The sequence below is a fragment of the Augochlora pura genome, chromosome 4 (genome assembly GCF_028453695.1).
Source record: "Augochlora pura isolate Apur16 chromosome 4, APUR_v2.2.1, whole genome shotgun sequence".
In the NCBI taxonomy this organism is placed as follows: Eukaryota; Metazoa; Arthropoda; class Insecta; order Hymenoptera; family Halictidae; genus Augochlora; species Augochlora pura.
In genome coordinates, this window is record NC_135775.1 from 16,307,890 (window position 1) to 16,329,897 (window position 22,008).

Sequence of the window (22,008 nt, forward strand, 5' to 3'; positions counted from 1 at the left end):
TGATTTACATATTTCGAAATATACGGGCAGGAATAGAAGGATAATATTTGATAATCAAAACTACAATGAGTGCTGTATATAATTTATAATATGTCAGCATTTGTTACTAAATACAGATGATACGACTTAGCAACTATTATCAAATATGGTTTTCCGTAGAAATATGAATATTTACAATTTGTACATTTTCCATGAAATTAAATGCTATCGCGAAAGTATTATTTACATTTATTTAATTCTTTATTCCGCCATAAATATATTTCACTGATAACAAAATTGATCAACATGTTCAGCGTTTAAAAAAATATTTACACACTTGGTACTATTCGTAATAGATTTATGTAAAGAATTAACACCTTAACACGATTTGCATTTCTAGTACATCACAACAAAAATGACATGTATTTAAACGAATAACATTTCAAATAATGAAAAAATAGACAAAATCTTGTGATCGTCAAATATGTTCGAAATTACAATTTTTGTAACAGACTTTTAATAGTTTGCGTGTGTGTATCTCTATATTTTTAGTATCTTGTTTATAGCTTTCCCGAGATTAACACTGTAAATTTTTCTGTCTTATTAAATCAAGTTTTTTGCCAGTCTTATTTAAAAACAATTTTATATACCTTTTCTTAGATATAATTTTTTGTTCGATTTGTAAATCTATTTTGTTACAATCCAACTACTAAGACAGTGCAACATGTTCTTCAACGAGAGTATATGCTGTTCTTCTTTGGCAGTGCATTTTAACTCGTTGTTCTACTAAAAATAATGTCGCCCTTTTGTATCTAATCGGACAACTATTTCGGAGAAATTATTGCGCAACGGTTTAATGTAACATTTGGCATTCACCGTGCCATCGAGAAATGCGAATCTTTCATTGTATAACAATGTCACCACAACATTTAATGATCAAGTTATGTAGTTGAGATCTTATTTCGCAGAGTGTTGTGTCCCAATTTTTTTCATACGACCTTTTGCCGTCTATTCGAATAAAAATTATGTTTTTCTCTCGTAGCAATGTCATGACTAATGCACTAATGTTCTCTCCAAATAATGACATAATATTTGTAGACAACTTTGATACTTTTCTGTAGCATGTTAAATGTTCTAATTAGTAAAGGTACTTTAGATCACGAGATTTTCTTATTTTTTCGATTATTTATAAATGGTACGATATCACCGTATGTAAACGTACTTATTGACTTTGAATAATGAAGATATACGCTCTGTTAAAGCAGTATTTCTTTACAAAATGTTATCACGAAAAATTCGGGTGTACAAATTATTTTTCAACACGCTGTATATCAATTTTGATGCATTTAGGAATACATACGTGGTAGTGTATTTAACTTTATTCATTTATCTTTCGATGGAACATTGCTTTGTTGCAATGATAGAAATGATTTGTTTCTCTCTTAAATTCAGTACGGCAGTGGTGTTCTTCAATGGTATTCCTAAATTCATTAAAATTTGATAAATATTTTCGAGAAGTCGGTTCTTGGCGCCATCTACCGACACATTAGTGCAACTGTTACGGCATTCGTAACGGTTACCTCATAAGATAAATTCGAAATAAAAGATTTCCTTTATTAAAAACATTAATAAAAAAACCATTAGAGTTACGTTCTCATTGATGTATATGTAGAAATAACTATTTTACAAAATTAATAACTATGGCTTCGTATCGGATGCCTAATAGAAAGGAGAATGTTATGAGATAACAGATTGTTAAGTACATAAAATTTGTTATTCAAGGAACTGATTCTTAACGATTCAGTGTTTCTGGTGGACGAAAACATAGTCGAAGAAAGGTCCACCATTTCCTTTCTAACTACACTTGCGTCACTTGCGTTACCGTATGATTTGTCCCTGTATGCCCATTGTTGTCTATAAGAATCTGTTTTCCTGTATTCCTGGTGATTCTCCAGTTCTTACAAAAGAGCTCGTTAAACGTTTTTCGGAATTGTCTGCTCATTGTGCAGTAAAGGATGAAATTTATAGCGGAATTGACCAGGGTCAACATATCGATAACGTCACCTGAAAATCGAAAAAATTAATTGTATATGTGATTACGATTAATAACTCAGTATAAATGAATATAAGAAAATGGTAAATATATGTAAAATATATTTCGATAACTATACAATTTAACAGTGCTGATTTCAACGGTCTTGATACATATCATCAAAGTTATCATCCTAAACAGTTCAGAACAAAGTTGATGATATAGGGATTCAATTGTCTCGAAATTTAATATATTCATGTTATATATAAAGAAATACATTTACTATATTTCTTTCAAATCATTAGGTACATTGATTTCGATATTTTCGCTTTACAGAAAGTCTTTTTTTATAGTGATATATATTCAATTTTATTGTGCTGAAATTGGAAAATAGAATCTCAATTTTGTAGTAAATGAATCAAGTAAATAATACGTTTAATAAAACTACAATGCGATGTAAAGTACGGTAATATTAATTTAATGCCTATTTGAAAATATTAATTAACGTCTTTTCTGCATAAAGAAAAAATATTTATATACGCAGAGTTTAGTATGTTTTCAGATTAGAAATCAGAGTTTCTCTTAACTGTACAAACAGTTTCTATGCTTTAAACTTTCTCCTAGATGCAGCATGCTTTTAGCCGTGATACAATGCAACTCCCTTTCACATACATGAAAAATCAATTATCGTATAAAATACTGTTTCCCTCTACAGGACATACGTTTTTGTTCTTTTATAAATAAAGTTAGAGCTACTAAAAAATAAGTGCGCCAGCTGTTTACTTATGATTACGCAGAATGGTGAACATTATTTTCATGTGTGTAATCTTTTACTGAGAACATGATCAACATTTAGAGATATCACTACAAATGTTTTTCGATATTGTTTTCTCACCAACCTTATCTTTTTTAGAAATTTTTTCTTTATATAAAATAATTTTGTATGGAAATTCTGTTGTTTTTCTCATTGTGTGGAATTTCTAAAAAATTCAACTTTAGAAGATATTAGAGAAACTGAGAATGAAGGTATGATATTTCTCAAATTCATACTAGATGTTACTATACAAAAATGGTTAAAATTTGTTGTATATTATTATTGCTAACTTTCCGATAAAATATTACACATAAAAATGAATCTATAACTAATATTTTGTACATATCCTTGATTCGATTTTTGTTTTGTTATTGTACTTTGTTCTACAGTCACGGATAGAATTAAAATTCTTCTTTTAATTTGTTAACAAGACTTGTTGACAAGGTTTCATGATAAATCAGTCGAGTCTTTATATGTATAAAGGTGGATTTATATTTCTGCCTGATTAGTTCAGTTCTAATGTAATATAATATAGAGGAAATAATTACTCTTTAAATAAATAAATATACATTTTTTGTTGTGTATATAAAAACCTAAAGCAGAATTTTCCTCTAAAACTGCCATCCCCCAAAAACTACTGCCTATAGCTTATTTACCCTGCATCTAAATCCGCCTGTGTATAGATGAACTTAATATAAAATCTAAATGAATCTATAAATCAACCTAATATAATAAAATCAATGAGCAAGAAGGAGAGGATGTTTTAATTTTATAAAATCTTAACAACGACTAACGATTTTACAAATATTCGGATCGCTCCCTTCAAATTATACACACAATGTGCATTATGCATTGTGCGAGTTATTGTCTATCAACATTTAAGTGCGCAATCGTCCCATAAGGTCACGTCTTCCCTTGCTCGTCTCCACGGTATATCCTCTTTCCACATCACCATTTTAGCCAATAAGGACATAGACAAAATAACTGCCAACATTTCCAAGGATCGTACGAGTCAGGAAACATTAACTCTGCAACGGACGCACTATCGTAAAGTTTACGATAACGATCTTTTGTATTATTATGCTTCTTTCTGAACATCGGCAACACTCTAACCAATTTCTACTCTTTGTTTTACTGTTAGGGTTATAAAAGCAATTTCCGTTTCACTCTGTTTATTATCGCGAAAAGTCTCTTTTTCTGGCAATCCTAATTTGATATCGATTCTTTTATATGAATACTATATTTTTCATGTTTCTGTATTCTCTTTTTTATACAGAGTTGAAGTCGTAAGCAAAGGGTTACGAATTGGTGCTTCCATTCTTCGTTAGTTTAACTGGTATAATAATTTTCTCAAAAATTTCTGGTATTATATACCAGATAATAAGATATATAATATATATATCTTATTGATATTTTATTTTTAGCTAGTGTATAAAATTATCAGAAGTCGTAAAAATTAAACTTTTATCACAAAACGAAATAGAAGTGCAATGTTGTCCATATGTAATTGTAGACGATGGCTTACGGCAATATACATTTCATTCTACAGGAAAAATGTTTAGGTGTGTTGAATTACCATAACGTTACGTATTGATGACAAGAATGCGCGGTTCTTTTGTTCGACAACATAAGACCTCCAGTTGTTTCTTTTGCTCATAAAAATATAAAAGATGACAAATTGGAAGTTCTACCACATTCACCTTATACATATTATAGTCCTGTCACTTTATTGGCTATTACTTATCCTTTCCTATGTCACTCTTCCTCGCGAAGAAATACTTCAAGAACGATGCTGTGCTAATTGTGGTAGTTAGCTCACTCTGTGCAAATAAAGCTCAAGATTTGTATTTAAATGGAATGTTCAAGTTTGTTGAGCGTATCGAAAAAATTGTAGGAGTAAGTGATGATTCACTTGCTTAATGAAGTTACATTTCAAAAAAGTTCTATCAATATATGTACTGGGTGAGCATCATTAACTGCCGTTTAAAAATAACTGGTAAACGGTTTACTTTATGAAAAAAGTGTCAGGTGTATGTTTTACGTTCTTTTACGAAGAATGCGTTAATAATGCAAGAAAACAGTTTTTTACTAAATTTTTCAAAGGTATTTGAAGGCTATTTTAATTATTTTAAATAGAATATTGTATTTTTGTTTCATTATAATAAAAGAGTGTAAAAAAGACGAATTCAAAATAGTATTTACAAGTGATTTTAAAGTGACTTTACAAATTGTAAAAAATTTCTTTTAAATATAAACGAACATGAGACTGTATAAATTATTTTTAAATCTGATACAGTAAATTTTAATGGAGCCTCAGACTTTGCATGCGAGTTGAAAGGGTTAAGGCTTGGTCATAATGTTTGTGCTTTCAATAAGAGTCTTATATTTCATGATCTTAAGAACATTATTGCAAAGTTCTAAATAAAATTTCGTCAAACTATCGAAGTATAACTGGTTAGATATTTGCAAGCGCCGGGTGTTCCATATATGGAAGCCCTTTAAGTGGGAACTTAAATTGTCGCTTAACTTGACTATTACCTAACTATTAGCTTCTAACAGCATACGAACACGTGGGAAGGATATGGTGCACCCGATTCGCCGCTCGATAAGTGCAAATTCGCCACGAAAATTCCGCGTTGTTATGTCTGCTGTTGATATCGCAAGAGATTCATGATATACAATGAAAATGATACAATATATTTTAGAATTAATTAGTTATATGGTTTTATTAACAGAAAGATTCTAAAAGTCAAAAGATTCGATTATAAGAAAGAAACTATCTTCTCTGTTTGCATAATCATTAATTTCGTTATATCTGGCTCCGAAATTATTTACGTTATGAAAAATATTTCCCGTTCAATTAGTTGTAAAGCTAAATATTTATGAAGCTTGTCAGATTTTATTTCGTTTAAAATGATGACAATCATAAACATAAGTAGATTAATTAAGAAAAAGTAAAAGCATTTAAAGAAATTTAAAACGCTGTTGTTTTATTTGCAACGTAATAAGTTAATTAAAGATAGAAATTTCTATGTAGTTTCTGAGTCTTGAAATTAACGCAGACAATTTTTATTTTTGCATAAAAGTCCGCAGTCTGCTCGCGTATATTGCTAGAATAAATAAACAGGTGATAGGCAGCTTAAGCTGCTACAGGTCTTATATCAATTTGCAGAACCCTTAGGTTGTATGGAACCATTAGGTGCAGGAAATAGCATGCTAGGGAAGTGTCTGTTGGAGCAAAGTCACGTAAAAAATGCGACGCACGTTGTATGTGTGCCAGCGAAAAACAGAATCTCTGCGTCAATGTAAATGATTTCTACGTAAAATTTCACGTAAATTTTTTAAAAAATTTGTTACGTTATAATTACAAAGTATTTTAAATTTTAAATAAATTAGTTTTTGTGAAGGTCGTCATGTTTCGTATTATCATGTATGCTTTCTGCGTACAAAATGATATTAATCATAAAATGAATTTACTAGTTCTATGAAGACATACAAAAACAAAATGTTTTTAGTTATATTTGGTAAATTATTCAGGACGAAAACACACAAAAAAATAAAATTGTCGCATTATATTAAGGGACATTATTCAAAATAAAAATAGGGGAATTAAAAATTTCCTAGTTCTATTAGAAAAATGGTTAAAAACGACGACGATCTAATTAATATAACTGTGAAAGAAAACGCAGTATAAGGGCTTAATTTGATTGCTGAAAATTGAGTAAATGGTTAATTGGGTAACGATTTAAATGCGCCCTGTCAAAATGACCCGGTAAATGCAGTCCGAGAGTTAATATTAAAATAATGTTTAGAGTGTAATATCTTTTAAAATAGATTGAGATATCCTTGCAGTACCAAAGAGATAACCATTGCGTCAAAGCTGAATACTATTGTCGACTGGGCGTGCCTTGCGAAACTATTTCGTTTGTATTCAGAAAACGGAACGTGATGCCGAACTTCTATCCTCGCCATACGTGAGCTGATGCTCCCTTCGTCGAGTGATATAAGTAAATTTCCACCTGCATGTTTAATTATCGAAACAAAGTCGGAATTATCCGCAGAAGTAATTTTAAACTGTGCCATCTGGTTCAGAAACTTCCACATAATAATGCTATGCAAATTAGAGATATCGAATATTGCACATGAGGTTTTAAAGAATTCATAATATACATTTAAAGAACGATACATTTAGGGATAATTATTCAACTTTAATTCATTGGATATAGATTGTGATGCAAACTTTAAGGAATTTTGATGATTACATAATTATTATTGTTATAAAATAGTATAAACAATTTACTTTTAGCGGTCTATTATACTATACTGAACGAACTAAATATTACTGGCACTTTAAAAATATAAAAGAGTTATACTAATATTATCAATGATAATTTTTAATCTCCTGGTCTTGGTTTAATTAATCAAATGACATTGATATTGTGAGAAATTATATAAATTAAACCCTTATCTTTAGGGTTTTGACAACAAGAAATGGATTTTCAACAAAGTTTTATAAACATTTGAATTTGTCCGAAGAAGAAGTACAACATTTTTTAATTCATTTTGAAATTATATCGTTTATACTTAAAGCATGAAATAACAATCGTAGTAAAATTTAGGATGACTATTACATTAATAATTTTCAATCGCTTTTAGCATTTTTGCATGGAAGATTAATGAACATGTAGTGATATCAGAATAAAATTAATCGTACAGATTTTAATTTTCGTGCACATACTATACATAGAAGAGCAGTCATCCTGCTCTAAAAGATTAATATTACGCATTTGGAACAGAGGCGAGGCAAAGGCTGTATTGTTTTCCACATAACGCTACTCCTTTCTCATGGAAATTGCAACAATTATGCGCTATTAAAACACTGACGTAAAGCAACAGAATAAATTACATGTGACAATATAGGGTGACCTGTCCAGTGAACGAACACTTAAGCTGCATGTTTGTTAAAATGATCGTTCATGAATCGTTATATGATCCCCTAAATAATATTATCCTAAGCGAGATTCTTTACTACTCAGTTCGTACATCCCCGAACACAATTCTAGCATTTTTTCGTAGTTCAGAGCGCATTTTAATGTAATCGATTTGAATAGGTTTATATTAGCTTTTAAATGGTCAGTTTTAACTCAATTATTTATGATTATTATACCCGAAGTTTTCGTATTGATTGATACTTTTATTCATTACTTTTCCTTCATTTCAGATGATATTTTATTTAATTATAACTGCATTTAAAAAAATGTATTCTTGTATTTACTTATTTAGATAGTAAAGTTGATCCAACCTTTAGAACGAGATTTTTATCGAATTATGTGGATGAAATCATCTACATCGCTGTCACATTTAATTTAACAGTTGCGAGGCGCACTCCAGAAAGTAATTTGGCGAGCAATGCGACGTTGTTCCATGATGACAAGAAATACCATGTTGTCAAGCAAGACGTTAATTTTCGAAATGGTTTTCAATCTGTTTTCTGCTCGCACAAATAAAATATCTGTATTCATTGAAGCGCGTTTGAGGGCCAAAGGCAAAATATAAGGGATGTCTAAAATCTGTTTTCGAAACTTTTTAAGGAAACAAATAAAGCATCAGTTCATTATTTAAATTTGTTTCAAATTATTTAAATTTGTTTCATTAATTCTTTGTACAATAGAAATATTTGATTCATGTATTACCTAAATATGTTATACAATATTTTGTCAAAATGATTAAATAAACGATTTCTTAAATTACTTTAAGCGCGATATTGTAACTTCTCACTGCGAAGAAAAAAGTTCCGTTGTAAAACGAGTCGAATAAAAGTTAATTTTCCGATTAACAGATCAAGGTATGTGTGTGGGACAAAATGTTGCAAGTAAAACTTGCTGTGGCTCGAGAAGGGAATTTGTGACGGTGACATATCTTACTTCAAGTGTCTCAATATTCAAGGGCTCGCGTCTTAAAGGGCTAATGTTGGTCTGTGTACATAGACACGTATAATATATCGATCTTCGAAGGTTATTTATTGCCGGTTAATACTGGCTTTATATTAGTTTATAAAAGTAATAATAAGATACTTATCCTAGTTTTCAACGAGTGTTATTACTAGATTGCGGATCTTTATGAAAAATAGATATGGTTTACATAAATTGAAAGAAATAGAGATCTAATAAAACTGTATTTCTTCTCTTCATAATTGTAATGTATTGAGAGGCACGTAACTGAGTAGGGCAATCTGTCATAAATACATAAAATCCGTAGTCTAGCTATTCTGTATATTGTAACACATACACGGTGAAAATAACTCATAAATGTAATTTTAGAATTTGAATATACGTAAATTAAAACATTAATGACCCGCCATTTTCACTGGTTCCGTGAACATAGTGTTAAAACTTACTTTCGCTAACCGTTTCTAAGGACGGCTTTAGACATTGATACAAAACGATTTATCCTAATTCTATCATCGAGGACTTAGATGATGCTTTCACTCTCACAGAAGTTGCGCATTCAATTTACTGTCTGGCATTAATGCAAGCCTTCATGCTATCAGGAGTGATAGATTCTTCTCGTAAACTTCTTATCTAAACTTCACAACAAAAGTCGAAAGACGTTAAGTCTTGGAATCCTGATGGAAAGGCTGGCTACGTCCACCCTAAGTGAATGGATCTATCATTTAAAGACAGAAAGAATCCTTCTATCAATGCCCATGATCATCGTTTTGAATATAGGTGTCACTGAACAATTTCAAGAACGTTTAACTCTCATCTGTCCATAACGTCAATTTGACAACGTTTTAATGTTTCAGAGTAGTCTGTTATTTTTTTAAACTTTTTAATATACAGTATATATGTCTCTATCATTATGAATCAGAAAACATATAACGTAAAGGTGTGACCATTTATTACGAAAGGGTCACTTAGCATCAATTTGACGCAACCAAATTTCACGCGCAATCATGTTACTTATTTTTCTAGAAATAGTGTCACTTATCTCTTCATCGAAAACATACGTATAAGCTACAGACAGATCAAATTTAATACTTTGAAAGAATCTTCAGAAAAATGTTAAAATGGAAAAGTGACGTCGATTTCATGGGGGAAATAAAACAACTTTTTTCGTTAGTCTCCTTGAAGGTTATTTGAAGTAACTTTGAAACGTCTTTAAATGAAAACATGTTTCTTTGTCTGAAACATTTTTTAATCAAATTTTATCTTACAATAGTATTTAACACAATGAAAAATTTGTTTACTTATGAAACTTCTTTATTAATTATTGTAACTTCTTTATTGTTGTTATTGGCTTTTCTATTGAATTTACCTGTTATAATTACGTGCTGTTGTATTTAACATTTTTCCCAAGAATGTGTTATTTTAGAGATAATTTGCATTTAAAATTCTCAAATCAACACCCCGTGCACTTCATTTTTCTTCTGTTTCGTGCGTGTCTCAAAACATAGAACAAAGAAATAAGATTGTTTCCCTTTTCCTTCTGGACCCAGGGCTTCGATAAAACAAATAATTCTGACATACTCGCAGAAATCGCCTGCAAATCATTCTTCTTGAAGATGTGCGTACGGATTACGTAATGTCCAGAACTTTATACAGAGTTCAGTACGCGCGTACGTAGTACAGTCGTTCACTAAAATATTCTAACACCGTTTAGAATTGAGTAACTTTTTCAAAAGTGGATCAAATGGCTTGAACTTAGTTTTCAGGTGTTGAAGGGACTACTTTGGTAAACAATCTCTAAACAAATTTTTGCAAAAATTATGGTTGGTGGGAACGAAAAAAAAAATAAGGAAACGATGTCTTCAACTTTTTGTCAAGTCTTTCGAAATCGATTAGCGTTGTTATGAGTTACGAACAATTAAAAATCGCAATCACTGTACATATTAATCGATGTCATTGTTTAAATTTTCTAAGCTCAGATCAAAAAGACAAAAATGCATCATTGTTTTATGCTCTTCATCATACCAACCGATGGAATTTTTACAAAAATTTGTTCAGATATTATCTAGCAAACTAGATCCACTGACACCACAAAAAAAGCTCGAGTCACCCGGCACAATGTTGAAAAAGTCACCGCGTTTTAAAAGGTGTCCGAATATTTTAACGAGTTTTCACGTCACGACCGATCCTATCTTTACTTTCGAAACTTCGCACGTACATCTTTCTTTCCCTCAGCTGAACCGTCGATTGACGGTTACCAAAAACTTTCGACAAATGTAAATATACGTTTCATCGTACTGACCTAACATCACGTAACAGGTCTCGAAAAATCCTTGTCCCAGCAGCACGCTGAAAAGTCCCAGGATCCCTTGCGGTAGTTCGGTGAGCAGAAACAGGAGTAAAACTGCCAGCAGCATCATTTTCGTTCTATCGGTTTGCCTCTCCTTGTCTACCCTCCTGGAGCTCTTCTTCCGATCGAAATTCTCTTCGTGAATATTCGTTAGCTTTTGCCTCCTTCGTTTCGCCTCCAGCAAAACTTGCAGAAGTTTCAATATGACAACGGTCAAAACGACGCAGGGAAAAAGTTTTATCACGACACTGTAAATCCAGAAATTCAATTCTTTCAGAATATCGGCGTTTTTCCCTGTTTCCGTTAATCGAACGAAGTAGAGGGTCGTGTTCACCGTTTTCCCTACAGACGAATCTAAAAAACAACAGAGTTTCATCGACTGGTTAATCGACCAGCTCGTAACGATCGCGAGCATTGCGAGATAAAACATTTATGGCACACGTACGTCTTAACTAGGGTGGATGTCCCCATTAACGTGCTCGCGAATTAAAAACGTATAGAGAAAGGAAAGTGGTAAATACAAATTGATGACCTATATTGTTTTTATGTTTACCTATAAACACGTTAGATTCAGGGAGTGGTGTCAATTTATATATAAAACTTTATTGTTCTATATATTTTTAATCGGGGCCCACGATAATTAGGACAACCATCCTATTACACTTATTACTAGATAGTGCATCTTTACATAAAATTAATATGCAAAATACATGCACGATAAGATAATGCGAAATAATGAGAAATATTTCTTGTAATTTGGATTACATTATCATTTATCTGACTTTGGGGTATATAATCGACTTTGGGACCTTGTATAATCGATACATTTGTACAAGGTGTCTATTTTATCTGAAAGTCTAGAATATTTCAAAAATTACTAAAAATAGTAGGAAAATGTTTTAATCAAAAATGTTTAGTAGCACTGGTTTTTTAAAAATAGAATAAAGAATTTTCGTATACACTGTATTATAATACCACTTAATATGATCCAAATAAGATGCTATCGATTTCATTTTTGTCAACGAGAACGTTCAAAATCGTTGTTCAATTCAACCATCACACTACGGGATTAATGATCGTCAGCATGTTCATAAACGTTTGGATACCTTCCGATAATCATAGAAATAATTTATATCTGATCACAGATACCTGTGTATGTACTTTGACATTAATCTGTTATTCCTTTTACGTAATGCTTGAACGTGTCCTCTGCTGTTATAAATACAATTTTGCGGTCATTATTACTAATCACGTAGAGTGTAATTGACCAGAGGTGCGGCGTATGGTGGTTCGATTAAACGATGATTTACAATGTTTCTATTGACGGAAATCATTTCGATAGCATCTCATCGGATACATATTAAATTCTGCTATAATACCGTATATACAGAAATACAGCATTCCATTTAAAAGAAATCATCACGTTCACCAAATTCACCATCATTTCCTCGCCAACAAGAAAACTGCTTATGTCATGACATACTCCCTCTCATGTCAAACAATCGTTGTTAAAACCTTTTCACATTATCATTCGTAGTTTCTGAGGTATTTTGGTTTTCCAGACGAAACGGACACCATTTGTGTAGAATTATATGCAAAGTGTATTAAAAATACATAATATGTAAACGATATGGAATACGCAAACTATGCAAAATGAAAACTATATTTTTAAAATCTTGTAGTGACGAGATAAATATTAGTAAATATCATAAATATCTATATTTTAAAAATATTTTGCATTTGCATAAAGATCCTAATTATATTAAAGATACTAATTCGATTTTACAGTTACAATAGATATAGGAATAGCAAATTATTAATGATTGTCCACATATAATAATTTCTATTGCAGACATTCTTTCAATATAAAATTTTCTATCTAAATTTCAATTATTTTTCCAATGTAGAATAAATTTCCATTTGAATTTCAATCATTCCTTCGACCTCGAATATTTAAATTACAATCATTCCATGATTTTTAAAATTCTAACTTCTAATTAAGATTCCAATCATCTTTTTAATCTAGAATATTTGAATGTCAATAATTTCACCAATATACAATAATTTGTAACTAGATATCAATCGTTTTTTCAGTGGTAGAGTTTGATCTATATTTTCTAGGGATTCCTTTCAAAAGCAATTCCATTTGAAGTTATTAGAATTCATGGCTTTTTGCGCATGCTAAAAAATCGATAGAAAACTCCAGTTACAATCTGGATGCTGAAAGATAGAAGCAAAGGAAATGAAATAATCTGAATTTTTTACCGGGCTTGAAACTATTTCTTACTACGAAAGTATACATTCGGTGGAATGCATACGAAAATATGTATTCGATTCTTATCGTTTATTCTGAATTTTTTAATGAAAAACATACTATTCTCAGTTCATTGAAATTAGAGATGAATGAAGGAGAGCTGTCCAATTATTAGTTTATAAATTATAGTAGTTGGAATTGCTGAAAAGAAAAGAACGGTGGATACAGATTCATTTAAACTTTTAATTGAGTACAAATATTTAATTGTAGGGAAAATATAGTGATATTAATTTCTCCCGTTGCTGTACTTCTCACACTTATTCACATAAAATCCCTTGTCAATGAACGTTTAATAATACAGATGTGACTGCTATCTTTGTCCAGCAAAATTTTACTATTTTTAGTAAATTTTACTATTTTTATACATTAATTGTATTTCTATGTTTTTCTTTAGCACAGTAAAAACTTTTGCAGAAAAAAATTCAGATTGTAACTATTAAGTTTTGACTATTTTTAATTCTCCGGCATTTTACGAGCAATTAAGGAAACGACTATTTTTAGACGCCCGGCATTTCACGAACAGTCAAGAAAGTGACTATTTTTAATCATCTGTAATGTAACGTGTTAAGAGAAAGATTAATATACTTCTATAAAATTGAATACTGCTGGAAAGTTCATGAAAAACTAATACGCTCTTACTCAACACATTTGTACAGTCCCATGATTAGATTAGTGGACCGATTTTTATTCCACATTGAAAAGATTCTCTACATGAACTTATTCTGGTTTGCGCTACCTATATGTTTATTCATTATAAATGAGTGAAACGAAAGCTAATTTTAATTATACAGCGTTAATACAGGAAGCGCCGTGCGGAGCAATAAAAATGAAACAGATATGTTAACAGAAGGTCGCAACGTACTTTCTCGGTACGATTTTCAGAATTTGTTCCCTTCGTTTTTCTTCGCGACTTTATTACTGTAAGTCGTCCGTTATAATGAAACGCGCGTATTACTCCTTTGAGAAATTATACCCGCTTCTATTGTCGCATGCATTATGCAAACATTTTCTTAATTACACTTTATTTAACTGGGTTACACTACTCACCGCCGAGAGATTCCGTTTGACTAACTGTCATCCCGTTCGAATCCAGAACCTCCACTTTCTCTCTGACCTCCGTCGTGATGTATAAAGGTACGCAGAGCACAGGACAGAAAGCGTACGTAATCAAAATCGCAAAAATAGTTCTTCTGTAACTGCACCATTCTCTGTTCTTTTTCGCAACCGCCACGTACCTCCAAACCGCCAGTATCAGAGTTAAACAAATTGAAATCGTATGGCAAACCTGGAAAAGTAAATTGGTAACCGTTCAGTTATAACTTATCGTTTATTATACATAGAAAATACACGTACATTGATCAATTTCATCCAACTTTGTGCGATTGACCAGGTACCATAGCTATATACTGCGGATTTTTGTGGAAAATATAGGCTGTTTGCATTGGTTGCGAGAGACCGAAACGATATAAAAAGTTCTATTTTCCAGTATACATTTTGAAAGACTGAAATCAATGCACATATTAAAACAAAATGTGAAGAGAATTAAATATACATAGAGCACAATTACAGTAACTTATACAATTTGCGTTGTGATTGAAATAGCTAATTGATTATATTCTTTATACTTAATTTATCCATAAATGAATAAATATGCAGTCCAGTCATAATCAATAAGAACAAAATAATCGTTGTATAATTATCATTTTAATATTTCTATTTCAAAATTATTATAACGTTTTCGTTTAAATCTGTATGGTTAGAAAAAACAGTTATATGCGATCGAGTATGTGTGCCTGCGATATAGAAAAGTATTGAACAAGTAATTAATAGACTTCTGATTTTATACATTTATCGTAAGAATAAACGTTTAAAGAATTTAAGAATACTACTGTATTATTTTCAATTCTTTAAGATTATGAACAAAATAAACGTCTATTCAGCTCCAATGCTTTGCAACGAATTGCGAGCAATTTTTACTTTCCATAAACATCCCCAGTTTATAGACACGACATTGATCAGTGTACGAATACTTTCTGCTCCCACTGCAGATCTACTAATTAATATCATAATTTTGTACTGTATAGACTTAATTCCCCTAAACAAGTTGCCACGATTCGATCGAACTTTTGTAGTCTCTGAGTGAGTGATCACTGTCCTAAATAATTTTGTAAAATATTAGGCTTGTACATATTTTCAGTATTCCAAACAAACACATATTATTAGAAATATATACACGATATAAGGCCAGATCACAATAAGCAGGAAGCAAAATAAATTAAGTCCGCTACAGAAATGTACGTTAATTATCCTAATCTATGTGACATAGGATCTCCTTTTCACTTTATAACAACTGCAATGTTCTGAGACTCTGAGCTAATATTGTGTACTATCCCAACACTCTATTTATAATCCATTTTATAGTAAAAATTCAATTCTCGATGTTTTTGTAATTTTATATATCAGATCGAAATAAAATACAATGGACTGTTTATTTAGAATTAGATCGACAGATCTGCTCGCATTTTTCATTTTGGATTTCGTTCAGAGTTGGGCATATTTTTTTTTTGAATAATGAATAATTTAATAACTTTTTCATCCGTAGATTTATTCAGATCCAATATTATTCATTGTTCAAATGATAATGCCCAACTTTGTGTAACATGACTTCGGTGTACCAGCCATTCTTTTGTAACAATCATCATAACATTTGATATCGCGTTTAAAAGAAATGAGCTGGTTTTCAATTTCACGATAGGTAATCTCATGAATGATCGATAGCGTGTACTATGTCCCGTCCGACGATTGAATTCCCATTTTTCCGGCACTGAAAAGAAAATTGCGATTTAAAATTTCAATATCAAACCGGGTGGTTGATTATTTCGTCAATAAACTGTAACGTGCAAACACCTTGTGCACACGTGCGACCTCGAACAATTTCGAAACTACCACGTGTGTCGTCGTTCGTATACTAAGTTTTCTGATTTGAGTTTTCTGTTCTCCGTGCTCAGACAGTACAAGTTCCATGGGACCAAAACATTCTGAATTTATTTCCGTCCTTGAAAATTATTCTACCAAAATATTACAATGACGTATTTATATACCTGTACGAAAACTTTCCTTTTTATCCGTTTCGTTTGATATGCTAACACATTACGCACGGTTTTCAAATCTTTTAATCCACACGTAATAATATACACGTTGATAACCATAACAGAATAGAATAACTATAATTAGGGTAGAAATATGACTGTGGTGACTCGACCGTCTCATTATAAAATCAGCATTTTTAAATTTCCAGATTTTTTAAAAAATCGATTTTGCAGGTAAAAGTTTTGAAAAAATTTAGAGTGTTATGCTCTATTAAATAGAAGATTTATGAATTTTTTCCTAACTTTTCGCCAAGTAAAATAGAAGAAATAGTGCATATTCTGTTAACTTGATTTCACCTTTACGGCGGGGTAGGGATTTGAAAATTGGTTGAGAGGGTTCTCCTTGAGTAGTCTATCCAATGATCTAAACAAAAGTCAATTTGGTTAGGGGGACCCATTTGGCATCTTATCCGGCTTTACCCTTTGGGAAAAGAAAGGAAATGGAGACGATGGAAAGGTATAAAAAAATACGCATTTGATAGAATGTTGAGGAGTTTGTTACATTTCATTCCACTACTTTTCTCCCTTCGCGTTAATTATTTTATTATTATTACTATTGTTTGTCATTGGGTCTTTATAGAAAATAAAAATTGTCTGCGTCAATTGTAAAAAGCAGCAGTCAATTAGAAGTTTCTTCCTTTCTTCAACAATCGTAATAAGTCGAAAATACTGAGACGACAATCTTAAATTAATTTAATCTTTTTACGGTTTTGTACTCTCGCTACTTATATTTGTCATAAACGCATCAAATCCGCCGATTATGTGTTATCCTTACTGTTACATTACTCTCAGTCCCATGTTTAACATCCTCATTATAGTATCGGACCATGTCTGCGTCTATTTAGAATTACTTTCACCACCTGTTACATGTAACAGTTACATTTCCCACGGAACTACCTTGTCTGCGTTTGCATCTTATATTTATTTATTTGTTTATGAACGAATTGAAATCTTCAGCACATTTCAACTTCAAAAATAAGTCGCAGTCCGACGCCAAGATCTTTGAACCACTTTAACCCCCTGCCCTCCCCCCACCCCACAACATTCTTCGTAGAGATTCGTTTCTTCTATCAAACCCCCGAATTCTGCATTTCTCAATGTTCCCTTATCACATATACATATATGTAAATCCAGAAGACAATCTGAATCCTACCGGGCACATAACCCACAAGATCTTTCCAATCGAGCACTCCTACAGTATCCTTCCAAATACAGAACCAACACATTCAACCAGAATTCAATATACACATTTCATCTCGAAGTTGTGAAATATATTTTACAACAAACAATACCTAAAGTAAAATAAGTCTTAGAACTTCTTCGATGTAGAAAAGTATCACATTTTGGGACACTCTTCTATTTCGTTATGGTAATGCAAGGTAAGGGAGCGAATAATTTATTCGGATAGTAAATGAAGAATTAGTCGAATAAATAGATAGAATAATTTCTATTTGAAACAAATGTCCTTTTTACAACTATTTATCGATATTCGATTTCACTTATATTTATTCGAAGCAATTCGAATAATACTGAATTCTGATCGATCAAAATGACTGGTTTCACGTTTTCTGGTTTAAAGTTATCGAAATGACGTAGATTCTTTCATGGCAGAAGATCGAATAAATTTTTTAGTTCAAATATACATCGGGGCAAAAACGTCGAAAGGTTTCAATAAATTCGGGCCTGTTATTCTTATGAAATAACACACGTCCATCACTTTTGTTGCTCTGTAGGCTTAGCGTTAACAAAGTAAGAATAGAGTTGCGCAGAATATCTCCAACTAACTTGGAGATAAATAAAACGGGTTCGATTTCTTGAGAAGCGCATGCAAAAACGTGATAAACAGCAGTATATTATTAGCATATCCAACGTTTCATTGTTATTAACGAAACACTTTTCTGTGATATTGTGCTTACACGAGGGGCGTTGGAAACAATCGTCTGCGTATTTTCATTTCTCGATCTTACCAAAAAATGTTCACGCTATTTATTGACGTCGAGAAGTATTCTGTATGTGTTCTTGCTCTGGTATTTCTGTGGCTAAATGGCATGGGAAACAAAGAGAAGAGAGATCGACGAAGGTGTATCATTACCGCTTGGTCAAATACAATTCAGTCTTTAATTATAAAGAAGAAGACTGATTCGCTATATTGAGTTGATTGCTTTCCAAACATGTAGGTCAGTTCTCGTCAAACAAAATAAGGTAATTGTGATCGGAGGAATGAACGTCTCAGAGCTTGGCGCTAATTGAATTGTTTCGAATAAATATTTTTGTCTAAGCTAATTATCGGAATGAATTCTTTTCAGTGAAATATTTTACTCGAATATCGGTTATTCCTCATAAATTGTTCTACCTATTTAGGTGAATAATTTTATATTCGAATAAATTATTCACATAATTTTTTATTTGAATAACATGATATTTATCATAGATTTGTATATATGTATCTAATATAATTTACAAAAGGGTAAATATAATCTATTAAAGGTAAATATGATTTGCAAACTGAAGAATTTGGAGAAATTCTATTAAATCTCATTGATACTTATTATTTATACGATGACATATATTTCTTTGTTTCAACAAGATTTTTAAGCAAAAATATATTTCTCTCTGAATATTTCCATTATTCAATGAGGACTGTATAGAACACGATTTTCATTATTAATGTTCTTTTATGTTCAAATAAAATTGGAAAACATGTTAAGAATTACTTAAGAAATTTCTGTAAGACATAAAAAGATAAGATATAAAAGTTAAAATTGAAGATAATTTATTCTATGTAATAGTCTCGCCGATTAAAAAAGTAAGCTTATCCGAAAAATCTTGTTCTCTATTTCGCAATTAAGAGATTCCACAGATTTACTTTTCAAAAGCCGAGTTTTAGAATTTTCCTTTAAAATTTTGTGGAACTAGAAATTGTGAATTGCCAAGAATACTTTTTATCTATAAATTGTAAATTATAAATTGTGTTTAACTAAAGGCAACACGATATTGCGATTACAATAATTTGTTCACCGTGATCGATTTTCCATTTTTGCAAACGAATGATTAGTATGTTGTTTACTTAAAAACATTCGTCTAGGAAGTGTTTTAAAGTTTACAAAAGTACATTCGTGAAACGTACTTTAGAATTCGTTGATTTTTACGTGCATGCACCAGAGTGTTATTTATAATGAAACTAAAGAAATGAACTTCTCGAGAAAGAATGATAATAGCCATAAAGGCCGTGAAAGTTACAATCAGTTTAGAAGACCAAGAATATTTATTAAAAATTGTTGCTGCGAAAGTTTCGTCCATAAGAGAGTAAGTTGTAAGAAAAGATGATTATCGCGTATACGAGAAGTTCGTCGATATACAATAGACCTCGGCGCATTATTTAAGATTAGATTATTTAAAATCACGTTGTCTAAAATATTATTTGAAACAACGCCTTATTTTATTTTATAACTATTTGAAATAACATTATTTGACATAATATGGTATTTTAGTTTCTAATTGCAACTTCTGTAACATCAAACAATCATTGCAAGTAATTATGAAATTCTTCTTGAAAATCTGATTGTTATTTAATTATTATCTTTGAATCTCGGTTTTACTGACATCGACATTGACACTTCTGCAAGCATGAGCACGATCTGATGATGCTAAATGATCGTCCGTTAATGAGAAACATGTCCCTCTATAATAAATAAATATCGTATTTCAAAAGAAGAAAATAACGAACTAATTCATTATTTAAAATTGCCATTATTTTAACCCTTTGCACTCGATTGGTGACTCTGAGACACCACGAAAATTATTCTGTCACCTTCTAAAATAATGTTTGTAGCAACAAAGTTTAATTTTGAAAAAATTATTGAACATGAAACAGTGAACATCAGAACATCACAAGTGTTAATTTGATATATATAAAATATACTTGGTTGCTTAAAATGGAAATACTGTACAGTAGAAAAATTATTTCAGATTTACAATTAACCCTTTGCACTCGAGTGGTGACACTAAGGCACCACTAAAATTATTCTATTTCATGCCAAATTAATTTTGCTACAATAAGGTTTTGATTTAAAAAATTGTCAAGTAGTAAAACTGTTGGCAGGAGTCACAAGAATAAATTTTGTATGCATAAAAATATATTTTGTTAAATAGAATGGAAATATCACGAACCAGAAAAATTATTACAAATTTACAGTTAAAATGGCTCCGAATGCAAAGGGTTAAATGGATCGATATTATCTTCATTTTCAAGTAACAACTTGATCTCAAGTTATTATCAATTACTATTTCAAACAAAATCAGTCCAGGTGTGAAACACAATACGGAGTAAATTTAACAAAGCTGAAAGCCGTTTCGCGGAATCGGTTACGAAGCAATATGAAAATCTATAATTTCGCAAAGTATTCACTGGATACTTAGGAACAGCTCATGCAGATACTTTTCGCGAACATCGGCGCGTCAGTTTGCTGATCCTGACAGTGCGCACTCCATCATATCGTCTTAAAGTATGCGTTCCCTTTTTCCCCCCCTGTGCTCCTTATTTCGGAACTCTTATCGTTAATCGAATTCCAAGGAGGACAAGTCAAGGCAAGGGGAGTCCTGACCAAGTAATAAGATCGCGTATTACCTGTGCGAAGTTCGAATGGAACAGCACGAAAATCGCCCATCCGTAGGTGAACGTATCCCTCCGTGATCGACGATACAGGTAAAGATGGAACGAGTAAGGAATGTAATCGATCATTACGAGCAAATCTGCCACAGCCAGCCCCGTCAGAATGATATTCGTCGGCGATCGCATCTCGCGTCGGGTTAGAACGAGGATATTCAGGATGTTCGCGATCGAGCCGAAGATGCAAACGAACAGCGAGATCCATCCGTGTAATTGAGAGTAATGGGAATGGAAAGACGACAGATTACAGACGAACTGATCGGACGTCGTCGCGTTCGAATCCATGGCTCCGTTGTTCCTTCGTTCTTGTTGATACGATCTCTCGACTCCCGCCAGACAAACGATCTTCTCAGTGCCTCGAGACGTCCGACGAGATTTTTGATTTCGAAAGATCAGTCGCACGTAGTCATCGTGGATCGAGCCAATCTGATCGGATTGGAACTTGTACGATTCTCGACGAACTTCAAAACCGCATTCTTCCAACACGAAAAATCTAGCGTTGTTATAAATTCTGTACGTCTTCGGCTTGGAAATTATTTCGACACGTCAAACAATTTTTAAATACATTGGTTTCTCAGCTAATCATCCCCGAGGATAGTTCACACTCGCGTCTCGCAACAACCGTTCACGGTATGTTTCGGTCTGGTCTAGCGAACCTCGTTTCGCCTTCTATAATCTCTCGGGAAATAATCCTCCATCCACGACGACGTATTTCGAATTGGTACAACGGCTTCCAGATTCCGATATTTCATC

The 22,008-nt window shown here is 31.9% G+C and overlaps 1 protein-coding gene across 1 annotated transcript; it reads right to left on the reverse strand.

Moving 5' to 3' along the window:
* Positions 1–98: 98 nt before the first annotated feature.
* On the reverse strand, positions 99–21,543 carry LOC144468659 (G-protein coupled receptor dmsr-1). Its single transcript, XM_078178278.1, has 4 exons — positions 21,214–21,543; positions 14,485–14,722; positions 11,076–11,477; positions 99–2,043 (listed from the first exon to the last, which is right to left on the reverse strand). The coding sequence occupies exons 1-4, from the start codon at positions 21,538–21,540 to the stop codon at positions 1,838–1,840; spliced, it is 1,173 nt and encodes a 390-aa protein (XP_078034404.1). The 5' UTR covers positions 21,541–21,543; the 3' UTR covers positions 99–1,837.
* Between the last annotated feature and the right edge of the window lie 465 nt (positions 21,544–22,008).